The sequence below is a fragment of the Hyla sarda genome, chromosome 8 (assembly GCF_029499605.1).
Source record: "Hyla sarda isolate aHylSar1 chromosome 8, aHylSar1.hap1, whole genome shotgun sequence".
NCBI classification, from domain to species: domain Eukaryota; kingdom Metazoa; phylum Chordata; class Amphibia; order Anura; family Hylidae; genus Hyla; species Hyla sarda.
In genome coordinates, this window is record NC_079196.1 from 107887929 (window position 1) to 107913624 (window position 25696).

General features: G+C 43.3%; 2 protein-coding genes and 1 pseudogene across 5 annotated transcripts in view; 2 read left to right on the forward strand and 1 right to left on the reverse strand.

The window, feature by feature from the left end:
• The window catches only part of MDH1B (malate dehydrogenase 1B), a 59326-nt gene extending 57565 nt beyond the window's left edge, over positions 1-1761 (reverse strand). The window contains exon 1 of the mRNA XM_056533623.1: positions 1685-1761. Coding sequence (XP_056389598.1) covers positions 1685-1748 — 64 coding nt within the window. The 5' untranslated portion in view covers positions 1749-1761. The remainder of the gene's footprint in view (positions 1-1684) is intronic.
• FASTKD2 (FAST kinase domains 2) overlaps positions 1-25696 on the forward strand; it is a 45810-nt gene that overhangs the window by 15651 nt on the left and 4463 nt on the right. For all 4 annotated transcript variants that reach the window (XM_056533619.1, XM_056533620.1, XM_056533622.1 and 1 more), the window contains exons 4-10: positions 7230-7326; positions 8390-8513; positions 12334-12473; positions 14075-14247; positions 22834-22979; positions 24087-24302; positions 25182-25269. In XM_056533619.1, the coding sequence (XP_056389594.1) occupies positions 7230-7326; positions 8390-8513; positions 12334-12473; positions 14075-14247; positions 22834-22979; positions 24087-24302; positions 25182-25269 (984 nt within the window). The remainder of the gene's footprint in view (positions 1-7229; positions 7327-8389; positions 8514-12333; positions 12474-14074; positions 14248-22833; positions 22980-24086; positions 24303-25181; positions 25270-25696) is intronic.
• LOC130289976 (U2 spliceosomal RNA) lies at positions 16968-17170 on the forward strand (annotated as a pseudogene).

The window sequence follows — 25696 nt, forward strand, 5'->3', positions numbered from 1 at the left end:
CGCGATCCCCCTTATATTCCGGGTCACCTTAGACCCGTAATGACCCGGAATCGGCGCAAATCGCAAGTGTGAATTCACTTGCCATTTTCGCCGAACGCCGTCATGGCCCCTGGGCATTTGCGCGGGGTGCCTGCTGATCGATATCAGCAGTCAGCCCGGTCCGGTCCCTCCCCGAAATTCCCACGGGTGCATGCATACGCCCTTCCTTCCCAACAGGTTAATCCCTTGAGGACCACAGGTTTTTTCGTTTTCGCACTTTCCCCCTCTAAAAATCCTGACTCTTTCAATTTTCCACCTACAGACCCATATTAGGGCTAGTTTTTTTGCTCCACCAATTTTACTTTGTAATAAGGGCATTTTGTATCTTGTGGGCTTCCGTTTCTATGCAGTGCACTTTTCAGTAAAAATGTCACCATATATTTATTCTTTGGTCCATACAATTAAAATAATACCCAACTTATATAGGTTTGATTTACTTCTGTTAAAAAATTATAACTTTATGCACGAAAATTTGTAGGTTTAAAATTTCCTCTCCTGACCCCTATAACTTTCTTATTTTTGCGTATATGGGAATGTGTACCATTTTTGTTTTGATGGGACCATTTTTGTTTTAGGGTATACAAAGTGACCAAAAATAAGCAATTTTTTACTTGTATGCCATTGACTGTGTCAGTTGTCGGTTTCATTAACCTTATATTTTTATAGTTTGGACATTTCCGCATGCGGAGATACCACATGTTTATTTTTATTATGTTTATGTATTTTTTATATGGAATCTGGGAAAAGGGGGGTGATTTGAACTTTTAATAAGAGGATAATGTGTGTGTTTTTAAACTTTTTTTTTTTTTCCTACTCTTTTAGTCCCCTTAGGGGACTTTTAGGACGAATCATTTGATTCCTCATACAGATCAATGTGATTCCATAGAACCACATTGATCTTTGTGCTCTGCGCTCGATTGATAAAGCGTGGTCCTGCCAGGCTTTATCATTCTACACAGCAGCCGCTGTGGAAGGAGAGGTAAGCCCTCCGGTTAACTCATCAGTGGATCGCGTCGGGAGCCCGCGCCATACCTGCTTAAAGGCACATGTGTATACACGTCCATGGTCGTTAAGGGGTTACAGAGGTGGCTGTGGAGTATGTGGGCTAATATTATTTATTTATATATATATATATATATATATATATATATATATATATATATATATACACACACACACCAGAGTAATTGCAGCACTCCCAAGAGAAAAAGATGTGGGTGCCAGACGCTCAAGGTCCGATCACGACCACTTCAGACAGTCCAACAAGTAATGGCGCAGCACTCCATAGCAATGCCAACAAAAAAGTGCATTTATTCACCACATCTTACCAATAGCAATGTTTCAGCTCAACACTAGAGCCTAGAGCATAGTGACAATCATCAAGTTAATATTATATAGTGACAATCCTCAGGGTTTATATACCCAATCGCAAAATACATCCAATAAAACCAATTAGCATCCATAAAGTGCAGAATTATTATAAAAATAGTATACAGTGCAGTGTTCAGTGCAAAAAATTGTACAAGTTTAAGAGTACTGACAAGTACATACAGTGCAAAATATTTAAAACTAGCCAAATATATAAAAAGAAGGCTTGAAATACAATGCTCTTGCATAATTAAGTGTAAACCATAATTAATATCACCTGTAATATAGCATATTTCAACATGTGGCCGCAGGAGAAGACTCCCCAGCTCCGTAACTGTCATGGCGCAGCCGGCTTGTAATAACCTGCCGTGCGCCTGCACCAGACACTCCGATCACGTGACACAGCTGGCGGCGCCATCTCCTGCGGCCACATGTTATAATATGCTATATTACAGGTGATATTAATTATGGTATACACTTAAAGGGGTATTCCAGGCCAAAACTTTTTTTTATATATCAACTGGCTCCGGAAAGCTAAACAGATTTGTAAATTACTTCTTTTAAAAAATATTAATCCTTCCAATAGTTATTAGCTTCTGGAGTTGAGTTGTTTTCTGTCTAACTGCTCTCTGATGACTCAAGTCCCGGGAGCTGTGCAGTTCCTATTGGGATATTCTCCCATCATGCACAGCTCCCGAGACGTGACATCATCATTGAGCAGTTATACAGAAAACTTCAGAAGCTAATAACTATTGGAAGGATTAAGATTTTTTAATAGAAGTAATTTACAAATCTGTTTAACTTTCCGGAGCCAGTTGAGATATATATAAAGGTTTTACCTGGAATACCCCTTTAATTATGCAAGAGCATTGTATTTCAAGCCTTCTTATATATTTGGCTAGTTTTAAATATTTTGCACTGTATGTACGTGTCATTACTCTTAAACTTGTACAATTTTTTGCACTGAACACTGCACTGTATACTATTTTTATAATAATTATGCACTTTATGGATGTTAATTGGTTTTATTGGATGTATTTTGCGATTGGGTATATAAACCCCCTACTTGATGATTGTCTCTATGCTTGAAAAAGACTCTAGTGTTAAGCTGAAACGTTGCTATTGGTAACGTGGTGAATAAATTCACTTTTTTGTTGACATTGCTATGGAGTAGGGCTGCACTATATATCGCAAAAGCAATCAAATCACGATTTTTGCTTTTTGCAATATATTGATACGGCCCCCCCGGGAAAACATGCGATTATCTGCTCGGGCTGGCTCCCATGGCGGGGGCCGGCCAGAGCAGGTAAAAACTAATTTAAATACTAAAAGTCAGTGTTTCCCAACAAGGGGCCCTCCAGTTGTTGCAAAACTACAACTCTTAGCATGCCCAGACCGGCAAAGGCTGTCCGGGCTTGCTGGGAGTAGTAGTATCACAACAGCTGGAGGCACCCTGCTAGAAAAACACTGAGCTAAGGGCGCAGGGAGAAAAATAAAAAACCTTCTGCTCACCTAGTCCTGGTCCCTGCAGATTCGTCTCTGTGCGCTCCAGAGTTTCCTCTATTCTTAGTACAGGCAGTAGGACCTTTCCCTTTTCAGCCAATCACTGGCCGCAGTGGTGTCATGTGTCAAGCCAGTGTTTGGCTGATGGGGAAAGGTCTTGTACTGCAGCAATACACTGGGTTTCCCGGGTCCCGCAGAAGATTTGAAATCCGCCCGGGAAGCCCAATATATTGCTGCAGTACAAGAAAACAAGAATGTGACAGGAAGGGAGGGGGCGGGGGGGATGTGACAAGGGGGGGAAATGTGGCAAGGTGGGGGGAATGTGACAAGGGGGAGGAGAATGTGCAAAGGGAGGGGAATGTGAAGGGGGAGGAGAATGTGACGGGGGGAGATGTGACGGGGGAGGAGAATGTGACGGGGGGAGATGTGAAATAGACGGTGGGCATAAAATGGGTAGATGTGAAAAGGAGGCGATTGGACATGAAATGGGGGGAGTTCACAAATTTTTTTATTATATCACATCGCATATCGAAATCGCAATATTTAGGCCCAAAATCGCAATCGCACATTTTCCCCATATCGTGCAATATGTATGTATGTGTGTGTGTGTTTGTATATGCAGTAACCCACATTTTTGTAAATGCTTTATTATATCATTTCATGTAGTCACAATGAATAGCTTGTATAACCATCTTTAATGTTGTGTCCCCTCAAAACAACTCAACACACCATTAATGCCTAAATCTTGGCATCAAAAAGTGAGTACACACCTAAGGGGAATAGCTATTTTCTCTCCCTAGTGTCATGTGACTTGTTAGTGTTACCAGGTCTCCAGGGTAAATAGGGAAAAGGTGTCTTAAGTTTGGCGTGATCACTCTCACATACTCTCTAATATTGGTCACTGGAAGCTCATGCTATAAAAGGATTTCCAAGACCCTGAAACTGAGCTGCAGCACAGTGGGCAATATCAATTTCACATGACAGGTTCTATTAAGAACAGGCATTGCCATAGTTGATCAAAAAAGTTGAGTGCACATGTTCAGTGTCATAGCCAGAGGTTGTCTTTGAGGAAACAGACGTATGGGTGTTGCCAGCATTACTGCAGATGTTAAAGTGGTGGGGGTCATCCTGTCAATATAGTACTATCAAATTGATATGCATGTCTGTTGTCCCAAAGGGAAGCCTTTTCTAAACTAGTACAAGAAAGCTTGCAAATAATTTGCTGAAAAAAAGACTTATGGAGGTAGAAAGTTGAAGAGATCTCCAGTGGCAACCTGTGAACTCCGTGCCCGAGAGGCTTAAGACAGTGCTGGAAAATAATTGTGGTCACACACAACATTGACACGTTGGGCCCAATTTGAACATTCCCACTTAGGGCTGTACTTACTTTTGTTGCCAAAGTTTAGACATTAATGCCTGTGTGTTGAGTTACCGTATTTTGAGTCTGTACACTCACTACTTTACATTGTCATTTCTTCATTGTTGTTACATGAAAAGATAGATAGAAATATGTATGTATAGTTTTGTGGAAACCGTTTCAGAATAATTTCTCACTGACTGCTCTCTAGATGAACACTTATACACATGACTACTTATCACAGAATGAGGAAGATTTCCACGAATTAAGGACAGGTTATCCTGAAACTTTTCCCATAAAACTATATATAAATCTACTCAGCTTCTCCTGCTTTATCACACGCTGCCAGCAGATAAAAGTGGAAGCTACATTTTGCCTTTAATTAAAGGGGTACTTCAGCCTAAAGACATCTTATCCCCTATCCCCCGCGATCAGGCATCTTATCCCCTATCCTTTGCATAGGGGATAAGATGTTTTAGGGCTGGCGTACCCCTTTCAAACAGTCAGTCCGTGTTACATAGAAACACAGTCAAGAGCTGAACAGCTTACCACTAATTCCAGCATAACTGCTTTTGTGCACTGAGAGGCCTGGGCAGGCAGCATTGACCAAGACTGAAGATAGGAGCCCGAAATGCGTCAATTGTGTGGCTTCCTGGTGTTGGATGTAAGTTTTTTTTTTTTTTTAAGATTTGCTGTTAAAAGTTATTTTTTTACTGAAGACACCAGGCTGCTGCATATCTGGTTTTTGCCTATACAGTGATCCCTCAACTTACAATGGCCTCAACATACAATAATTTCAACATACAATGGTCTTTTCTGGACTATTGTAAGTTGAAACCAGACTCAACATACAATGACAATCTGGACAACGACAGTCCAGATCTGTGAAACTTGTCAATGGCCGAAAGAACTGACCAATCAGAATGGGCAATTTGCTGGTAAAACCCCTGTATTACTGAAGCGTATGCACTGACTGATGTCTGGTAGCGCCCCCTACAGTACAGGGAGGAATTACATGTTCTGTACACTTTACCTGTACCAGGGTTATCTGCTCCTTTGGACACCAGGTAAGGGAGACTCCATGTTACTTTTTTAGGACATTTTTAGAAGCTCCTGTCCTCTACATAGACCAGTGTTTCCCAAGCAGGGTGCCCCCAGCTGTTGCAAAACTACAACTCCCAACATGCCCGGACAGCCTTTGGCTGTCCGGGCATGCTGGGAGTTGTAGTTTTGCAACAGCTGAAGGCTCCCTGCTTGGAAAACACTGAAATAGACAGTGATTATTACTTTTATATGTAAGGATTTGCTTTATCTATATTAGTTATCTACTTATTTTTCTTTAATTCTCACATTTTCCTATTTTTGGATGACATTTTGGTGCTTTAGAACCAATTACCAGGTTTCCATAGAGTTCTGGTCTCAACATACAATGGTTTCAACATACAATGGTCGTCCCAGAACAAATTAATATTGTAACTTGAGGGACCACTGTATCACAGAGAAATGGCCATCCTGTAGGCAAACTATGTCTCTTCAGGGGGATAGCCACTTTCTAATAAATGTGTCTCTGCTTCCACAAAGTAAGCAGAATCTAAATTTTGAAACCAACCTTGATGGACCCTATTGACTTTTAATGGTGACTATGAGGGTTTTAGTATTTTTTTGGACAACAGAGTAGTGCTGGGCGGTATACCGGTATGAACTGGATACCGTTTTTTTTTTTTCTCCCACGGTATGGATTTTTGCCCATACCGCTATACTGGTCGGGCCCCTCCCCCACCCTTCGGATGAATTGTAGAGCCCAGCGCGGCTAATTCATTTACTGTGTCCCCGCGAGCACGATCAATCCCCACCGCTAGCGGGGCCCCTGTGCCCACTAGCGGTGTCAAATGTGCCCCCCCCCCCCCCCCACGAGCTCTACCATCACCGCTAGCGGGGTCTCTGTGCCCACTAGCGGTGTCACAAGAATTCCGAGCGCGGCTCTGTTCCCCGTCCCTGTCAGCTCTTAATGTACGGGAACAGATTTAAAAGCCTCAAGCGCAGCTAATGTAGTACTGCGCAGGTGCAGCACTACGCAAATAGCGTAGGGCTAACGTAGACAGCGCTAGGAGCCTAGCGTTAGCCCTACTCTATTTGCGTAGTACTGCGCATGCGCAGTACTACGTTAGCTGCGCGCGAGGCTTTTAAATCTGTTCCCGTACTCTAAGAGCTTACAGGGAACAGAGCCGCGCTCGGAATTCTTGTGACACCGCTAGTGGACACAGGGACCCCGCTAGCGGTGATGGTAGCGCTCGCGGGGGGGCACATTTGACACCACAAGTGGGCACAGGGACCCAGCTAGCGGTGATGGTAGCGCTCGCAGGGGGCACATTTGATACCGCTAGTGGGCACAGGGACCCCGCTAGCGGTGATGGTAGCGATCGTGCTCGCGGGGGGCACATTTGACACCGCTAGTGGGCACAGGGACCCCGCTTGCGGGGTGGCCGGGGGGCAGTCGGTAATACCGTGATACCGTGATAGTAAAAAAAATTACTGTGATATTAATTTTAGGCCATATCGCCCAGCGCTACAACAGAGAGAGTGCCACATTGTGTGCTGTTTTTGCTGTCAGAAACACCAAAACCAGAATTGAGCAAAGCTAAAGTAGGTCAGCCTGAAAACAAATCTAACTCGGCTATCAAGTGGCTTAGTTCTGCTTCTTAATGAGGCACATTAAGTTCAGGACTGTTTTTTTTCCATTCTAAACGTGGCTGTCCAGTTTGATTTTGGACAGACCTAATGTAGTTTTCCAAACCCATGACCAGAATCCCTGGTGAAAACCTTAACATGCCACTGTGAAGATTGCTTTATGATAAGGGTGATTGTAGGAGAGGGCAGTTCTTCCCACTATAGATAGTCTCACCTGTAAGTCTTGCTGTGTTACTATATAATAAGGTTGTTTATCTTTTTTTTCCCCCTTAAGTTTATTAATGGAGCTTAAGTGTGACACCATTAAAGATGTCCCCACACTTCAGAACATGATGAGAATTGCACCAGCAAACCTTAGACGGAAATTGGAGGTAAAAAAGTTTTTCTTAACAATCTGGGTTGGGAACGTGTCATCAAAATGTGACCTATTGTTTAAAGGGAAACTGTCAGGTACATCACAGCACTAATCTGCTTGCACAGGTTAATAGTGCGGGAAATGTTGACACGTTACCGTTTTTTGATCTGTTGCGCCATTCCCGATTTGTTGAACAAAACTCTGAATATGTAAATGAACCTCTTGGTGCACCACATCCCCTATATGGCCCCATACCGCAAATGTTGCTTCCCCGCAGTGATGAAGACAGCATGTATTGGCAACATGCTAAAGGAGGAATATGACTATGAGAAATATTGTGCATAACTCATGAATAGCGCATTGGATCAGAAAAAGGTAACCTGCATTTGAATTGGCAACACCCGCACTAATTACCTGCTTTCCTCTAGACATAGATAGAGTCCTGGGTATAAAAAGATCACTAGAAAGATCTCTGTACTGTCCTTCCATTTGTACATTATCAGAGCGCCCATTTTTTTTTAACAAACTAAATAATCCCAAGCTTGGTAACTTTTTCTTGGGTCTCTTATGCTTCCTCCCCCAATACCCAATTTAAGGTGTCCAAAATCATATGTAATAATCCATGTTTGGTCTGACTAATGATTTATACAGAGGCAAAATACAGAGGCAAAACCTTACATTTCTCCACATTAAACTTCTTTTGCCATGTCTGTGCCCATGCTTCCAGCTTCCCCAGATCCCTCTGCAATATTATATTATCATCCTCTGTGGTGATCACCCTACCCAGTTTGGTGTCATCTGCAAATATAGAAATTCTACTCTGTAATCCCTCTGTAATCTAATAAATATATTGAAAAGAAGTGGACCCAGTTCTGACCCTTCTGGTACCCCACTTGTTACTGTTACCCAACCATAGTAAGTTCCATTGATCCCTACCCTCATAGAAGCCAATCCTGCATAAACCCATGCTTATATGAATAACTTTTTGATCACAGCATTTGGTCACATTTTATTTGTGATGTATTTTTAAATGTCTGTCCTCCATTTTCCAGTTTCAATATGTCCATGCTTTCTTTTAGGAAAAGGCTTTACAGATGATTGACAAGTTTACAGTATCTCAGTGCTACAATATGTTCTCCGTTCTTGCTGAAATTAATCTGCATTCTGAGAGTCTTCTGGATTTGTGTAGCCAAAAACTCATCAGTAAGTTTATTACAATCTAATTTGCTTTTCCATTTTGCTTGCCATAGATGGAATGATTTATTTCTTTATTTCCTTATATCAAGGAATAGGTGCTAAATCTCTTCTTTTACTGCAGTCAACAAGGTATGTCAGATTTACTAATACTGCCTTAGAAAATGCAAACTTTGACTAGACAATCTAAAAATGCACCAGATATATCACAGGCTCAGGGTGTTTGATAGATGACGTCTTTTTTAGATTGTCTAGTTAAAGTTTAGATACACTTTTTTTTTTTTAAACGTTTTATTAAACGTTTTATAAAACATACATCATACAAAAACAAAGAAAAACATAAACCCAGAAAACCCATCCCACCCACACAGAAACTCTCCGCACCCCCCTCATCCCAGTGTCCATCCTTCACAGCAGATTAAACAAAAAGAATCAAGTTAGAAATAATACAGTTCAGTATAATGGGAACAAGGAATATCCAGAACCACGGCCTCGGATTAAGAATGTTGCTTTTTATTGAAGTATCATCGACACATTTTGGATCCCAACATGTGTCCATGGTCAGCAAACATTGTGCTGATTACCATGAGGGCAGTTTTTCCAGCATTTCGATTCAGGGCATTGAGCAAGTCAATATGCCTGCACATGGGGGCGATCATAAACAAAAATTGCTTGACCGAGAGGTCTTTTGGATACTCAAGATGGGAACTAGATTCCCAGCAGGAATGAACAAAAGACAAGATATCATTTTGCACTATTAATATCTAGGTTCTCTGTTAAAGGGGTACTCCAGTGGAAACCTTTTTTTTTTTTTTTTAATCAACTGGTGCCAGAAAGTTAGATATTTGTAAATTATTTCTATAAAAAAAATCTTAATCCTCCTGGTACTTATTAGCTGCTGAATACTACAGGGGAAATTATTTTCTTTTTGGAACACAGAGCTCTCTGCTGACATCATGACCACAGTGCTCTCTGCTGACATCTCTGTCCATTTTAGGAACTGTCCAGAGTAGGAGAAAATCCCCATAGCAAACATATGCTGCTCTGAACAGTTCCAGATATTCTTTGTTCCATTAGTCTTGTGCGTGTAGTCCCCACGCATCTGTGCACACGTGGCGGATTGGTGAGCTGAATACTCCATTTCTGTACAAGTGCAGTACTGTATAATATAACATCCCCCAGACAAAAGGCAAAAGCATGTCAACATACATACTCAAATATAAGGCAGAAGCATCATATGAGAAGAAAGTACAACATCAAACAGTACGGGAGAGGGGGCAGCAGCAAGGGGCACACGGAACCCCAACACAGAACGGGGACTCGGACAGTGAGCAACATACAAAATAGGGGCACTAACAAGGTGAGGCAATCAATGAGCAAAACATAGAAAAAATCAAGGGTTAGACCAAGATTTTGTTCACACCTTACAGATAAGTACAAAAGTAGACGGGAGGTCCGGGGGGGCGTGTCTGTGCTGCCATTTCCAACAGATAAATAGGGGTCAAAGTTGATTTGTTCTTTTCTGTCTGGAAACAGTGCTCTCTGCTGACCTCTCTGCTTGTCTCGGGAACTGTACAGAGTAGAAGAGGTTTGCTATGGGGATTTACTTCTACTCTGGATAGTTCCCGAGACAAGTGTCATCAGAGAGCAAAGAACAACTCAACTTCAGCAGCTAAGTACTAAAAGGATTAAGATTTTTTAATAAAAGTCATTTACAAATCTGTTTAACTTTCTGGAGCCAGTTGATAAATAAAAAAAAAAGTTTTTTACTGGATAACCCCTTTAAGGCCCCTCACATTCCACGCCACTACATTTAAATCGGTAGCCATAAGGAAAACGGGGAAGCATAAGCGAAAACATAGAGGGGAAAATACAGTAGCCCCTAGAGGGAAGAAAGACATAGCAAATTGAGCACTGCAGAAGGGCCAGAAGGAAGGACACAAAACACACACCCCATACCGACAACAAAAACCAAACAGTCGCAACTTGCGACACAGGGGGCAAACAAACAGCCCAGGTAGAGTGAGCAGGTAACATGTAGACAGATAAAACCTTCACAAACATGCCGTGGTCAAGTCCGAGCAAATACGAACAAAATATATATAGGACATCTGGCAGCATATATAGAAACCTACAAAACAGATGGCTGTGGATATATGCAGTAAATGAAAAAACAAAGTGCAATAATAGAATAGCATAAGCACAGGGCACAATCTGAGTCATAACGCCTGAAAAATGAGCCAAGGCACAGGTAATCCAAATCAGGATAACAGGACCAACAGTTAAATGCAAAGTTCACACAGGAACCTCAGGTACCCTGCTGCCGCCACAGAGGTGTCATACATATAGGTAGTTCCTAAGTAAGCGAATCCATGTCCCTGGCTTTCGACAGGATGATATCTCTGTCTTTAAAGTGCAGAATACAGATGAGGACAGCTCGGAGCGGGGCTCCAGGAGAAAGAGGACGAGTCGGCACCCTATGGGCGCGCTCAACAGCTAAGAGAGGTGTCAAAGCCTCTTTTCCAAACATATTAAGGAGCCAATTCTCAAAGTACTCCCCATGGTCACGACCCTTGGCCCTTTCAGGGATGCCCACCAAGCGCACCTTGTTCTGTCGCAGGTGGTTTTACATCAGATTTAGCGGCTAGTGCAGTAAAATTAGTGATCACACGATCCTCCAGATCACCCACTCTTTCCTCAACCGCACTTATCCTCTCGCAACCCTTCTAGCTACATTTTAACATCATTATTGCTCTTGGAGACAGACAAAAAGATAGCCTTCAGGGTAGGCTCAGCAGTAGCAGTTGGAGGCAGTGAGGCACCCAAAGTAGCAGGCAAAACGCCAGCAGAGGAGGGGTTAATGGTACTAGGAATTTGTGCAGCGACGGCTTTCACTGCCCCAGCATATGAGACATCAGGGTGAGGCTCAGCAGGGTCTGTAGAAAAGAGGGCAGCAGTGGTAGAGGAGTCCCCAGTATAGGCAGAGGATGATACAGTATGCAGGGGGTTAACCCCAGACTTACCTGCAGTTTCATGGCGCTCAGTCCTGCTCAGCACAGTAGAGGAGGCCACATCTGCAGAAGAGATCGAGACCCCGGCCAGCCAAGTCAACCCCATCAGTCTCCTCCTCATTCCAATGATCCTCTGGGGCCCGCTCCGCCTGATCAGTAACTCGTGCGAAGCGCTGTAGGCGCTCCACAACTACCGCCACCTCCACACAAGATGGCACTGGCTCCCCCGGCATCTCGTCCTCCTGCACCCACTGTGTCCTGGTACTGCACCTCCGCCCGGCCATCCTGACTCTTTGATGCTCTGGACACCTTCAGGAAGAATTAGGTAGCAGATATGGAGATATTTTAAGTCAGATGCACAGGATATAAGCAGGATGCCCAGCGGAGCTCTGGACCGTGCCACCGCTCACATGCCGCGCTAAGCTACTCCCCAGACCAACTTTATGTTAACCTAAAGTGTACCTGTCGTTTTTGCTAATGACAGGTTCACTTTCATTTGCTCCAAAATGTTCTTTGAAAATAAAGTTCTTTGAAAATAAAGTGAATTTCCAGTGAGGGTTGATTCATTTGGATTGTAACTGTATGAGGGCCTAGACTACTGGGCAGTCGCCACCACTCTCATTGCTAGCAAACGGGGCCCTGGAAAATAACATTTTAAAGAGAGCTCCCATGGCTCCATGTTGATAATGATGCCACAGGTCCCTTAGTACTTCATCACCATATCAGGTAAAGCAAAGGGGCAAATAGACGTACTTGTGAGTATAGGTTTTCTGTTTTTCTCTTTAATGAGTTTTTTTTTTCTTTTTCCTTTTTTTTAGATTGCTTAGATGAGCTTTCCTGTAAAAGGATCAGCTCCCTGGTTGACTACTGCTCCAAACTGTTGTATTTCAATGAAAAGCTATTGTCAGCCATTGGAGATAATATAATGAACAACATTTACATGTGGAATGTATGGCAGGTAAGGGAAGATCGGCAGTAACATTAGAAAAAACAAAACATTTTGTTTGCCGACATTTAGTTAATTGAAGACAATTGCTTTACAAAATGTTCTTTGTTTAGTGCTAGCTTACGTGGTTATCTGCAGGATTCTGTTTGCTGCTGTTAGTTTGAAAATTAATTTATGTCCGGTCAGTGAACCCCTTCCCAACACCCCATAGTAAATATATACATCAGTGGACCAGTGTGCATAGCTGCCATATATTTACAATGCCCCCTTCCTCTGTGAGCACTCCTGCAGCTGAGGAGCGTATAGTTTTCACCGGATCTTTAAAAAAATTTTTAAAAAAATCCAGTGAGAGCACACAGAGCAGGGAATGTTAATACATAAACAGAAAGTAAAAAATAAACCGATATTAATAAAATTAGAAAAAAAATCCCAGCTCCGCCCCCACCCCACTATGTTTACATGCACTAATAAATAAATTCAATTTACGTAGACATCATATTCTCAGGTATTAATGCATTTCTGTTGCAAAGAATATATTTTAGATACATAAAATAATTACCCCAGGGGGCACCAATTTTAGTCTGGTCTACCCTGCTTTTGCACCCATACTTAAACATTCCTGCAACAGGACAAAACAATCTCCATGTACAGAGGTTGCAACCAAAATGACATATTTAAGCTTAAGTTCAATGCGCCAAAGCGATGTCTTGTGTTGTACAAATGTACACATACTGTAGAACCCCTTTGAGAAGACTAGACAAAATTGCATTATAAAGGGGTGTTTTATGGTGTCTTCTCAAAGAAAATGACCGCTATGCATAAATCATTGTTAACTGAGAAGCTATTACAGAAATTCTAGTCGGTATAAGACTTTGCTGATTCATTTTTAGGGTAATTAGAATTGATTAATTAAACCACCTTAAAACAGATTCCAGAAGAGAAATGTTTGTCACCTTTTCCCCTCCTTCATAGCTCAGACCAGGTCATTGTAGCTCAAGGGGCTAAAACTTAGCTGTAGCTGAAACACAGAGATCAGTGTGAATGCAAGGGGAAGGTCCAGCACTCCGGGCTACTAGTTTAGTAAAGAATAACATGTTATTCTCTTCATGTTAAAAATGTTGACTGAAAGTCTGAAAATCTATTCACATGATGCATCTCAGCTAGCTAACATGTTTTGAACAATGATGTCCGCAATCACCATAGTCTGATATGGGATAGCATTTAATGCTTCCGTCCATTATTATGTTATTAAGACCTACAAAACTAAATATCAGCTCCAATTTTAAATGATAGAGTCCTGTGTGTCTTACAAAAAATGTGGGATTGACAAAAAGAAAAAAATCATCTTTAGAAAACAAGTGACCATGTGCTCTGGTCATCAAGGCCCAAAACACCCCTGGTCTTAAAAGTGTTAAAGCCTCTCTTAAGTGAACCTTCTCTTGATGCCCAGGAAATGCACCATCAGCAACTGTCTGACACTGTTGTCCTTATCCAATGTACTGTATATGCAGGTTGTATACGTGTTCAGCCACTGCCTGCCTGCATCTAATAAGGTTAAGAACTGTGCTGTTATACAGAAAAGTCATACTCTGTTTTGCTTATTCTTTTCACAGATCTCTATGGTTCTAAGAAGTATGACTTTCCTCCGTTTCCGACATGTTCCCCTTCTAGATTACTTTGCTGAAAAAATCATGGAGGAGTCACAGTCACTGAGAATAAACTATTTAATAACAGCGGCCAAAGTGTATTCAGTTGTAAACCACTTACCTGAGGGAAAGGGAGATAAGTAAGTATAAAGGTCTGTGTAATTTTACCTATAAAACAGTTCGAGCAGCCTGCCAGCAGAGAGATGCCATGTTGATAAATCTGAAAAAAACTTAAAGGTGTTATCCACCATAAGGTGATTTTAGTACGTACCTGGCAGACAGTAATGGACATGCTTAGGAAGGATCTGCGCTTGTCTTGGGGCTAAATGGCTGTGTTGTGAGATTACCATAACACTGTGGCTAGCTTTTTGTGAACTTGTATTTCCTGTTTGACTGATGTTTTTTTTACTACAAATCCCACAATGCCATTTTCCTCCCTCCCACACATCAGCCACCCCACCCATTGAAACAAAAGACCTGTGGTTTTCAATCAGGGTGCCTACAGCTGTTGCATTAGTTGCAGATTGATCTCTCTCCCACCAAGCGATCCCTCCACCCATTGAAGCAGACAGGCTCCCTGTTATCAGCTGACTAGTGAGTCAGGTCTCTGCTGCATTGCAGGCTGGGAAAAATCCGAGACAACAGTCATTTTGTATGCTGGTAAAAATAAATAATGGGGTGAAAATCACAGAAGAATTGTGAGAAAACCATCACACACAAGTACAGACACTATATTATGAACGACACTAACTTTACAGCCCCTGGAATACCCCTTTAAAGGAGAACTCCAGCAAAAGTTAACCTATCCCCTGCAGACAAAGAAGTGTATAGTCCAGCTCACTCCCTCAGCCCGTCGCGCCAGGACCGGCGTGGGCAACACCGACTGGAACTGACAAGTAAAAGCAAAATGTCCAGCGCGAATATGAAGGAACTGGATGTTTATTCCAATAGCCAAAAAGACAAGGAGAACATGACAAGGTGACGCGTTTCGGTCCTAAGACTGGACCTTAGTCATACATGTATGACTAAGGTCCAGTCTTAGGACCGAAACGCGTCACCTTGTCATGTTCTCCTTGTCTTTTTGGCTATTGGAATAAACATCCAGTTCCTTCATATTCGCGCTGGACATTTTGCTTTTACTTAACCTATCCCCTATATGTAGCTGATCGGAACGGGGTGGTCTGCCGCTGGTCAACAAACCCCCTGCCCCCCACAGTATGCCCCCCCCGGTAACTCTGGGACGAGCACGTGTCGTCTACCGTAGAAATGAATGGAGCACGTGCGTCTCCTTACTGATGGCTTAGTCTCATCCCGGAGATCACAGGGGTTCCAGCGGTCAGACAACCCCCCCCCCCCCCAAATCAGCTACTTATCCCCTATCCTGTTTTTGCCAAAGTTCTCCTTTAAAAACAAGGCCTGACCTCAGCATAACTGAAGCACACCCACTTTTTCCATCACATATAGGAAAAGTGGAGCAGGTCTTCTAGTTGTCATATTCAGCCTTAATACCATAGTTTTCAATATATAATGCAGGACTTCTGACTTATAGGAAACAGCTGGGCACCTTTTGGCTCCTTAGTTAAAAAAAAATAATGTTCCAAATATAAATTGAAATTCATGTATATGTATTGGTAAATAGTGGCGGAACCTTACCTTGAAATATCTGTGCGTACGTCATTATTATGTGCATTTATGGTGTGTATAGTTTTCTCAGTCGCTTCATTGGGGGACACAGGAGACCATGGGTATTATGCTGCTGCAAATAAGTCTGCTCCTCCCAGCAGGATATGCCCGCCCACAAGCACAGAGCTAATCAGTTTTAGCTTAGTGTCAGTAGGAGGCAGATAGAGAGTTCTCTCCAGACCTGGTATTTTCTATTATTATTTTCTAGTTCAATATGTCTAGTTAGGATCTCTTTCCTTTGTTGTTTGTTCTAGTTGGGCAACAGAAGCATGGCGCTGCCTGATCTCCCACATGCGACAAAGGGGCACGGTGCATAGAGTATGGGCCGTTAACCCCTTATCTCCAAGGCCAGAGCCTGGCGGAGTACCCTGGGTTCCTCGCTATGGCAGCTTGGTGCGATGCAGTGTGGTCATAAGCTATCTGAAGCCGCCCTGGGTGAGTATGAGTAGATGGAGTCTGGGTGAGTATGTACATTCCTCCCCCCCCCCCCTTCCTCTATCTCCCAAGGGTCTCCCTATTCGAGGGTTGAGCCCCCTCTGGGGATCCCCTTACTGGAATTTTTTTCCTCCATTGTATACAGTCCGGCACCTTTTCCTGTGGAACCTGCCCACGAGAGGCTCCGTGCACTTCTGCTCCCGCCTTGCCTCAGCTAAACCAACTGGCAGCGGGGGAATCTTCAGGCGGCAGTTTTACTTTCATTTTTAGCCGCCTGCATGGTCCCGACCGGCCCCCTGTTTTTTCCCCATGTTGCAGCCACTGGGCTTTTACTATGCGCCCTCAGCGTTTACGGCGTCGCCTTACTGTCTTTCTCTCGGACAGGCGTGCCAGGGGTTAACACATACCCCTTCTTCCTTGGTGGGTGCGGGGGAGGACGCGGACAGGGTGCACTTTTCTCCCGCGCTTATCGGGCGGCGCCGCTTCTTTTCTGTTTAAAAAAAAAATCGTCTCATGGGCGCTCAGCACCCACCAGTGGCTGAATGGCTAATTGTTCAGCACTGTTCTCTCTCCTGTGTTAGCCCCCCCCCCCCCTCTAGTGGCCAAAAGTGGTTATTGCAGCTGCATAGTTTTTCTTTGGCTATTTATCAGGCTTGTGTCAATTTAGTAGTCTGTAGTATTTCCCTCAGATCCCCTGCTACCTAGTATGCTCTTCCAGGCCTTGAGAGCATTCCTATCGCTTCTCCTTCTTCTTTTTTTTTTACAGTTAAGTGTTGTATCTGTTCTTATCAGTTTAATTTCTGATTTGCCCATTTCTGATATGCCCCCTACCTGGGGACCATATATTAAATGGATTTTTGAGACCTGGGTCCAATTTGGCAGCTTACTTCTGGCGCCTTGGGCATTGACTCGTGATAAGAATATCTTCAGGTACATGCGCCATTTTTCTGATACGCCCCCTATCTGGGGACCGTGTGCTAAAGGGATATTTGAGAACGGGGGCCGCTTGCGGAACTTTCTTCCGTCACCATGATATAGCAGTATCTGCAGGTTCAGTGCACCAATTCACCTCAACTCTCTGCTTCAGTGACCTGCAGCAGTGGGTTGTCTTTGACAGCACTGGGATAAATCCTACTTCAAAGACGTAGAAAAATGCAGTCGGCACTCACCATGTTCTTCAGTCTTCAGGTCTTTATTAACATATACTCACGTATACATGTAACAGGACAGGAGACGGTGCATGGAAAAGGGAGGGGGGGTACCATCAGTCGTGGTACCCCACTTTTCCATGCACCGTCTCCCGTCCTGTTACATGTATACGTGAGTATATGTTAATAAAGACCTGAAGACTGAAGAACATGGTGAGTGCCGACTGCATTTTTCTACGTCTTTGAAGTTGTATCTATTATCTTCTTCGTCTGAGCACCGCACAGTTCTCATTCATAAGCAGCCGTGATCCATAGGCACAGAGATTATACCTCCATTTGCACTCAGCGCCGGATTCATTTCTACATGTCTATGCTGTTTTGAGAACTGGGATAAATCCTGGCTGTCCCCTTAAAAACTTTTTTTTGACAGAGGTTTAGACTTTGAGACACTCATCAGCGTGGCTCGCCACTCTTCCCCCTATAGTCCCTTGGGGCTTACCAGGTAACCCGGCAGCACCTTGTCTGTTTTCACCGCCGATCCTGTTACCTCACCACCTGTGCCAGGTGGCTGAAATGGGTGCCCTGGCATGTGCAGCGGACTCTCTGCAGTTTCCATGGGGCTAGTCCGGTGTCAAATGGATGCTCTACGGCGCCCATGGTTAACGTGTCGTCTGCAGCAGCTGCAGTACTGGCACTCCACTGTGAGTGAGAGTTTGGCCGATGTACAATAGATCCTCTCCACCGCCCACGGAGCACGGGATGTTTTCTGCATCTGCGGCTGCAGTTCCGGTACTCCACTGTAAAAGTGAGTGGATTGATGTCTTATGGACCCACTACTATGCCCATGGAGAGGGGGGTGTCTACCACATTCACAGCTGCAGTTTCGGCACTCCCCTATAGGTGTGAGTGGACCGCTGTAATATGGACCCTCCACAATGCCCATGGAGAGAGCAATGTCGTCCGCATCTGCAGTTCCGCCACTCCACTGCATGTGGGAGTTGCGAAGAGGTTTTCCTGCAAGTACGTTGGGCTCTCTGCATCGTCCAGGGGAGCATGCTGTCTGTGGCTGAGCTTTGGTTCCGCCCTTCCTGTTGGGGGTGGCCAATGGCTGTGTTCCTGCTGGTTCAAGGTACATTCTACAGCAGTAGGGACCACTTTACCAATGCTGTGGGTGGTGTAACGTTGCTCTTCAGTGTTATCTGCTATGGCTCTGAAGGGCTCCTAGATAGAGCACTGGTAAGTTACTGGTTTTGGCAAAACCGAAGCCCCGGTTCAAGCCCTCTAGTGGGTGGATACCTTAACAGGCAGCTCTGGTACTTCACATTAATTGGAAGTCCATTTTATGATTGCTTCTTTCACGATGGTGGCTCAGGTACCTTGCAATTACGCAGCTGCCTCAATGGTGGCATGTCATTCCTCCCTCAGGGTGTGTGTCTGTTGTTCAGTGCTTAGACGACGGTCTTGGTGGGCGTCCAGAACATGTCTTCTGTTGTTACGCTTTACTGCTTCAGCTGGACTGACACATGGCTCTGTCTCCCTCTCTGTTCTGACCATTGGGATTCGCTGCTTGTTCGGCCTGGTCTGTCCTCTTGTTACTTGTGTCTGTGGGAGCTGGGCAGCACAGGAAGCTCAGTGGTAGCGGTGCTTGTTCCTCTGCCTGCCATTCCCCCTTAGGGTCTATCAATCCTTTCTTGGAGGTCCCAGATTCATTCATACCCTCTCCCTTAATATTCTGCCTTTTCAGCACCTTCTTGCATAGTACTGTCTTCCAGGTGGATGTTACAGTTGCTGTCTCCGGGGTGGTTTCCCCGTGTTGTCTCTAGCTTAGCGGGGTTCCTATCCTGGACCCCACTGCTGTTACTTACGGGAGACTGTCCCCCCTTATATCCGCGATCTACCTCTGCCTTGGGGCACGTCACCTGGGGCATTTAGCACATGCTTGTAGTTGGCATGGAGTCTACTGGTGTGGGTCTTCGTGGTCCCTTACCTTATTTCTGCATCTGAGAGCCTCTGGTTCTGATGGTGACTGCTATGGGGTTTCCAGACAGCTCTTCCCTCCTTACCGTCCTGTTTATCTCCCTCCGTCTCCCTTTTGGGCCATGCAGACCTCGTGGTTGAGGGCTTTTTTGGTCAATCTGGTTGGCCCTGTCTGGCCAATGCGCCCTTCTTCGATGGGGTAGTCCTCCCCTTGCACACTTTTCTCTGCCCTTCAAGGTGATACTGAGTGTTTGGGTTTTTCTTTTCCACCCGGTTTCTTGCAAGGTGGCCCTGAGCCTGTGGTTTTTGTACCTGGGCCTCCTGGTTTGGGTGGTCGGCGGCAAGGAGTAGGAAAATAGAAAAATGAGAAATGGAAAGAAAGTAGAATATGTGGTCAATAATAGATGTATAAATATCTATATAAGATTAAATGAATAATAAAGATCAAATACGTATGAGTGCTAAGCCAGGGATGGACCGCACATAAAACACAGTATATATACACACAGTATGGGTATGTCACTCTATGCGCACAGCAGCCCACCCACACGTATATCAAAATGGACACACACGTGGATTTGCAGGTCCGCACACAGAGCGACCGCACACAGGAGATATGACAAGGAAAACTAACCTGAAAATGGATAAATTGAATGTAACAATTTATTTATACAATAAAATTAATGTATATCTGGGCAGGGCCCTTGCTCCAGGTATACCAAGCAATGAATAAAAAACGGCTAAAAATAGAGAGATATTAATCCATCGTAAAGATAAAAATTGTGCTAACATAAGAAAATGGTACTAGAACCTATTTCAGAGTTCAGTAGTAGCAGAGTTCAATAGAGTTCAGTTTTAACAGTTGTAGCCAGGAGGATAGCTATTGGCTACAACTGTAACAAAGTTTAATGCAGTTCACTTATAGCTGCCGACTTTTCAGAGAATGATGCCGCTGATTGGATGTTGCCTACAGTGCACTGTGGAATTAATTATATAGTATAGTTTTTGATACCTTGTTTTCAGATGTTACCGTAGTGGATGCAGTGAGTCTCCCTCAGAGTGGCATACTCCGTGGATATGGGAATCTGTGCTGGTACGGTCCTGCGCCCGACCTTCTTACGGTAGCAGATGTAGCTGGTGGTAACGGGTAATCTCAGTGGCTCGGTTCAGCATCCGGCCTTCAAGGTGGCAGCGGTGGCAGCGGCAGACCCAGGAATAGAATCCGGGGACCCGGCAATTGGTCCAGCCGGTATGTCTCTTGGGGTAGTTGGAGAACTGCACTCCGTACAACAGAGGGAGGTGAGCGGTCAGCGTCCCTCGTGTGAATTGCACGCGAGCCGCACAGTGGGCGTGCAGGTGCGGTGCTCCAGCGCTGTCAAAGATAGAGGTATAGATGGAATATCTCAAATAATTATTAGAATTGGAGGCTATACGCATTTCACGTCTTGCTGCCGCATTCCTCAGTAGCCCAAAAAATATTTATGTCCATGTTTTCTACGGGTTTCCGGGTGGTTATTTTCCGGATTCTTCCGGGTCTGGTCCACTTTCTTCTGAGAAGAGATATGGCTCACACTCTGGCCTCACCTGCCCTTTTCTGGCGGTTGTTTTCCCTACCCTAGGGACTGCTTTGGTACGTCTCATGGTCTCCTGTGTCCCCCAATGAAGCGACCGAGGAAAAGGAGATTTTTTTTGTACTCACCGTAAAACCTCTTTCTCGTAGCCTTCAGTGAGGTACTCAGCACCCACCCATTTAGGGTTCCTGGTCAGGTTGTCTGTTGCCTGTTGTTCCTTTTTGGTGTCCTTCGGACTTATCAGCCCAACTACATAAAATACCTATTTTTTGTCACAGCTTTCCATCTTGCTTGTATGCAAACAAGCAGGTAATATGTGTTACTTCTTCTCAGCAAGATCCCAGCTATTTGACTATGTAGGGAACTATAGCTGGCCCATTTACTTAAACAGAACTTTTTTGCAGTTCCCCTTCTACAGCAGGTACCTGGGGTGCTACCGTGCAGTGAAAGACTCTAAAGGGGACACAGTGCTGCAGCCCCTTATTCAACGTCATAGCCACAGAATATTAGTGACAATCCTAGTCCTCTATAAGATGAATGATTTCTGTATTGTTCACCCGAGAAGAGTGTTGCCAGAAGTGTCTGGCAGAATGCTTGTTGTACTACTGAACGGGTCCAGACGGAAGAGAAATCCCAGGATGAATGCAGGCGCACACCGCTGATAGCAGAAAACCATGGGCACCGTGGATTATAGATAAAAGTTATCTTATTTTACATGGACGATGCGTTTCGAGAGCAGCCCACTCTCTTTTTCAAGAATAGACTTGAAAAAGAGAACAGGTGGCTCTCAAAACACGTCGTCCATGTAAAATAACTTTTATCTATAATCCATGGTGCCCGTGGTTTTCTGCTATCAGCGGTGTGCACCCCACATTCAACCTGGGATTTCTCTTCCGTCTGGACCCATTCAGCAGTATCGCAAGCCTTCTCCAGCCACCCCCAACAGGTGGCTCTAGGTCCGGAGGCAGCCACGCTAAGGAATCGCTAATTTATGCTTCTATGAATGTTGAGCTCTGAGCCCAACATCTCCAGGTACTTGAGCATTTTGCGTAACTGCATGTACCCACCTTACCTTTGGTAGTGGCACAGGACAGCGCCTTTGGTTCTCTGATTTTTGCCTTCACATATTCCAGAAGTGTCTGGCAGCCACTTATCCCGCTCTTATAAACAGTAAACACACACTTTGCAGGGATAAGTTACCCTTGGATCCTTTCCGTTGTGTCCTAGGTCTATCTTGAAGAGGGTTAAGGTGCCTCAACCAAAAGCAAGTCTGTTTCTGAAAACTGCAAGGAGTATTGTAGAGAGGCAAGGTAAATGAATGGAGTTATTAAAGGGATTTCATGTCTCACAAAATAATGAAATACTTATCAGTTTGGGCCCAGTTGTTAGAATGAAGGGAGCACAGCCCTGGTATGGGTTTTTCCTGAACCATGGTGCAGAACTGCAGGGAACTGCACCCAGCCTCACTTTTAAGGGACTGCACTACTCTGCTCATGCTGGTGGCCCAGTGGTGCCAAGTGAAGGGGACACAGCATAAAACCAGCCCCTTCAACATCCCCTTTATTCCCACAATTGGTGGGGGAGGCAGCGGTCAGGCCACAACTAATCATAAAGTAATGACATATCCTAGTGATATGCCATAATTTAACAGGGCAACTTATAAACATATTAAGGGAAATTTATCACGGCTATTTTGTATTCTGCCATTGTTATTTGGCTTTGGTGCTAAAAAATCAAAGGGACAGAAAAGGAATTACTCATTCACCTAGAAGTAACACACCTATTGGGATAAACCATTCTGAATAAGAAGAGTTTAGTTTGACAACTGTCTTATGTCTATGACCAATGTAAGAGTTTTTGTCTGATGTGATCCTTAACAAGAAATTCAATATAACTTTTTTTCTGTGTATAGATTCCTGGAGACTTTGGACACTGCACTTCATTTACATATCAATAGTATTAAAAACAAGAAGCTTCTTAAAACTGTTTACAACTTATGTTTACTTGGATTGGTTCCTCGATCTGCTATCAACCAACTTCTAGAAGACAAAAGTTTAAGTGAGTTTGTGAACCAGTGTATACATCCTGCCCTGCAGTTTGCCTCTGCAGTATATAAAGGCTATATAGCTCTTACTGGTCAGCGGTGTTCACACAGGGCAATGTGCGGCCAATAGAAATGATTTTATTATCCTTGTGAAAGATGCTATCGGAACACTGAGTGCTAAAATGAACATGCATCAGTGCTCGGTTTAGTTCATTTCTATAAGTTACCCCTCAATACTGATCTTAAAGTGGCACAATCAGTGTACATGTATTCAGAGGAAGTCCAGAGAGTTTTTGTTGACTTTCTCTGAATATCTGGAAAGGGGGAATATGTAAAGCAGCTTTTCAGTTTGCTTTCCCTCAACATCAGTTTTTCCCTCCAGTCACAGAGTTTTTAGAACTGCTTGGGCTTTAACTGGAGTGAAAATCTGATGTTTATCGAATACTACCTGAAAAGATGGTGTGATCCAGCTGCTTTGTATGTTCCCTATTGCCAGAATGCCCAGTGGAGTGCTAATAGCCTTTGAAGCTCCACACACCAGGATACATCCTATCCCTGAATATCTGCACATCCATCGCACTGCTCTCAGACCTAAGCAGTGCTGAATAGGAACATACAGGCACAGTGCACAGCTAAGGGCCACATCCCATTCATTTAAATGAGCAGACTGGAGTCAGATAGTGACTCAGGTTGGCTCATTTTTGAATCGTATCAGTTTTATCGCTGGGCTTAAAACATTGGCAGACCACGATTTTTATTTCGGCAACAAAACAGTAATACAGTCCAAAATTGAGCCAACTGTAATCACTATCTGACTCCAGACGACTGGATATAAAAAATTTCTGCCAGATCTGGTGGCTGTTATGACACAATCGTGGTGGGAATGTAGCCTAATCTCTGTTGCCCATCCTTTTTTAGGGATCCTGGGGGGTCTCAACAACCAAACTTCATGTTACTATGAAACGTCAGTAGTCGTCTTTTATTTTTTATTTTTTTAGACAAATACCCTTTATTGGTTGAGCGGTATATGTTTATTGTGTAACAGTTTCAGTCTCTATTCTATAGATCCATTGGACAGTAGAGCAATCCCTTAACTGAACATTTGCTTTTCTTTCCCCCAGGCACTCTGGACAAAACTGAGAAAGCCTATCTGAGCCATATTAAGTTATGCTTGCTTTTTGATTTGGGTTCAAGTCCCTTTTCAATAAAGGATTTGGAGAAGATTGAGGCCAACCATAGCCATTCAGTCACTATGTGTCACACTTTTCTGAAGAACTATTTTAAAGACCAAGCCTTGTACCAAGAAAACATGCAGTTTCCTATGAGCTACTTCATAGGCAAGTACAGCTGTATGTGTATTTCATATCAATATTTCATATAATTTCATATGCAATGTGCGTAAATGTCCAGACTATCAAAATATAACGTTAATTAAACCGCACAGTCAATTGCATAAACGTAAATACCAAACTCCAGAATTGTGTATTTTTGGTCACTTCATATGCCAGAATTTTTTTTTTAATAAAAAGTTATTAATAAGTCCCATCAAAACAAAAATGGTACCAATGAAAACTACATATCATGCCGAAAAAAATTTACCTTCATACAGCTTTTTATGTTTAAAAATGAGTGTTATAGGGGCCAGAACAGGAATATTTTAAACATAGAAATTTTCATTCAAAAAGTTATAATTAGTAAAACAAAATAAACCTGTATGAATTAGGTATCAATGTAATTGTATAGACCTACAAAATAGAGATAATGGGCCACATTCACTATGGTCGATTTGTAGGGTTTTTTGTGTCACGTGTGGTAAAAACTAACGTGTAAAAAAGAAAAATCCCTGCGTCTTTAAGGGGTTAATTCACAAGAACGTATCTTCCAACTCTTTAGCGTTGGGGTATGTTAACATGACAACGCCGACACTAGGATCTGCCACAAATCTGAACAAGGTTGAACACCACAGTGGCTTTTTTATGCAGAATATGTAGCATGCAGCATCCTCCCCAGTTTTTAGTTTTTTTTTGCTGTTTGTAAATGGTGTATTAAATTAACTTACATTAGGAACAGTGTGTCAACGGATTTGAGAATTTACCATGCTACTCCAAAATCCTCATCAAATTTGTATTATGTAAATAGATCCTTATCTTTTCATTTTATAGAGCATTAAAATATAATTTTATCATCACTATGAATTTTTTTTCCGTTTCTGGCAGACTTTGTGCTCACCTTGGATAGAGAACAAAATAAGTTGGTTTCGTCAGGAGATATACAGAATTTTGATGGTTCTCAAAATGTCACACGGTAAAGTTTTGTTGACTGGCCTTTGCTATGTCTTACATATTTTTCCAACGTAAATATTAATACAATAAAATATTTTGAAATGTTTAAGTTTTTCCTTGGTCAATATCAACACCTTTTAATATGTCACTGAAACATATCAGAAGGTGTAAGGGTATGTTTTCAGCGAAAATTGTGCAGAATGTCCACATATTCTGCACAGACTTTCTGCCGCCGCAGAGTTCCATTGATTACATTCGGATTCTGCGGCACTGTTCACATTGCAGTATTTCCGTGCCAGATGAGTCCACAAGGAAATGCAATGCTGTCTATGAGGTGGCGCATTTTCGTGCTGTCCTAGCACCTGCTTTTTAGTCAAATGTGCGGAATGTCCACACCAGTTTTTTGTGCAGACATTCCGCACATTTTTCGCCCATTTAAACCCAGCCTA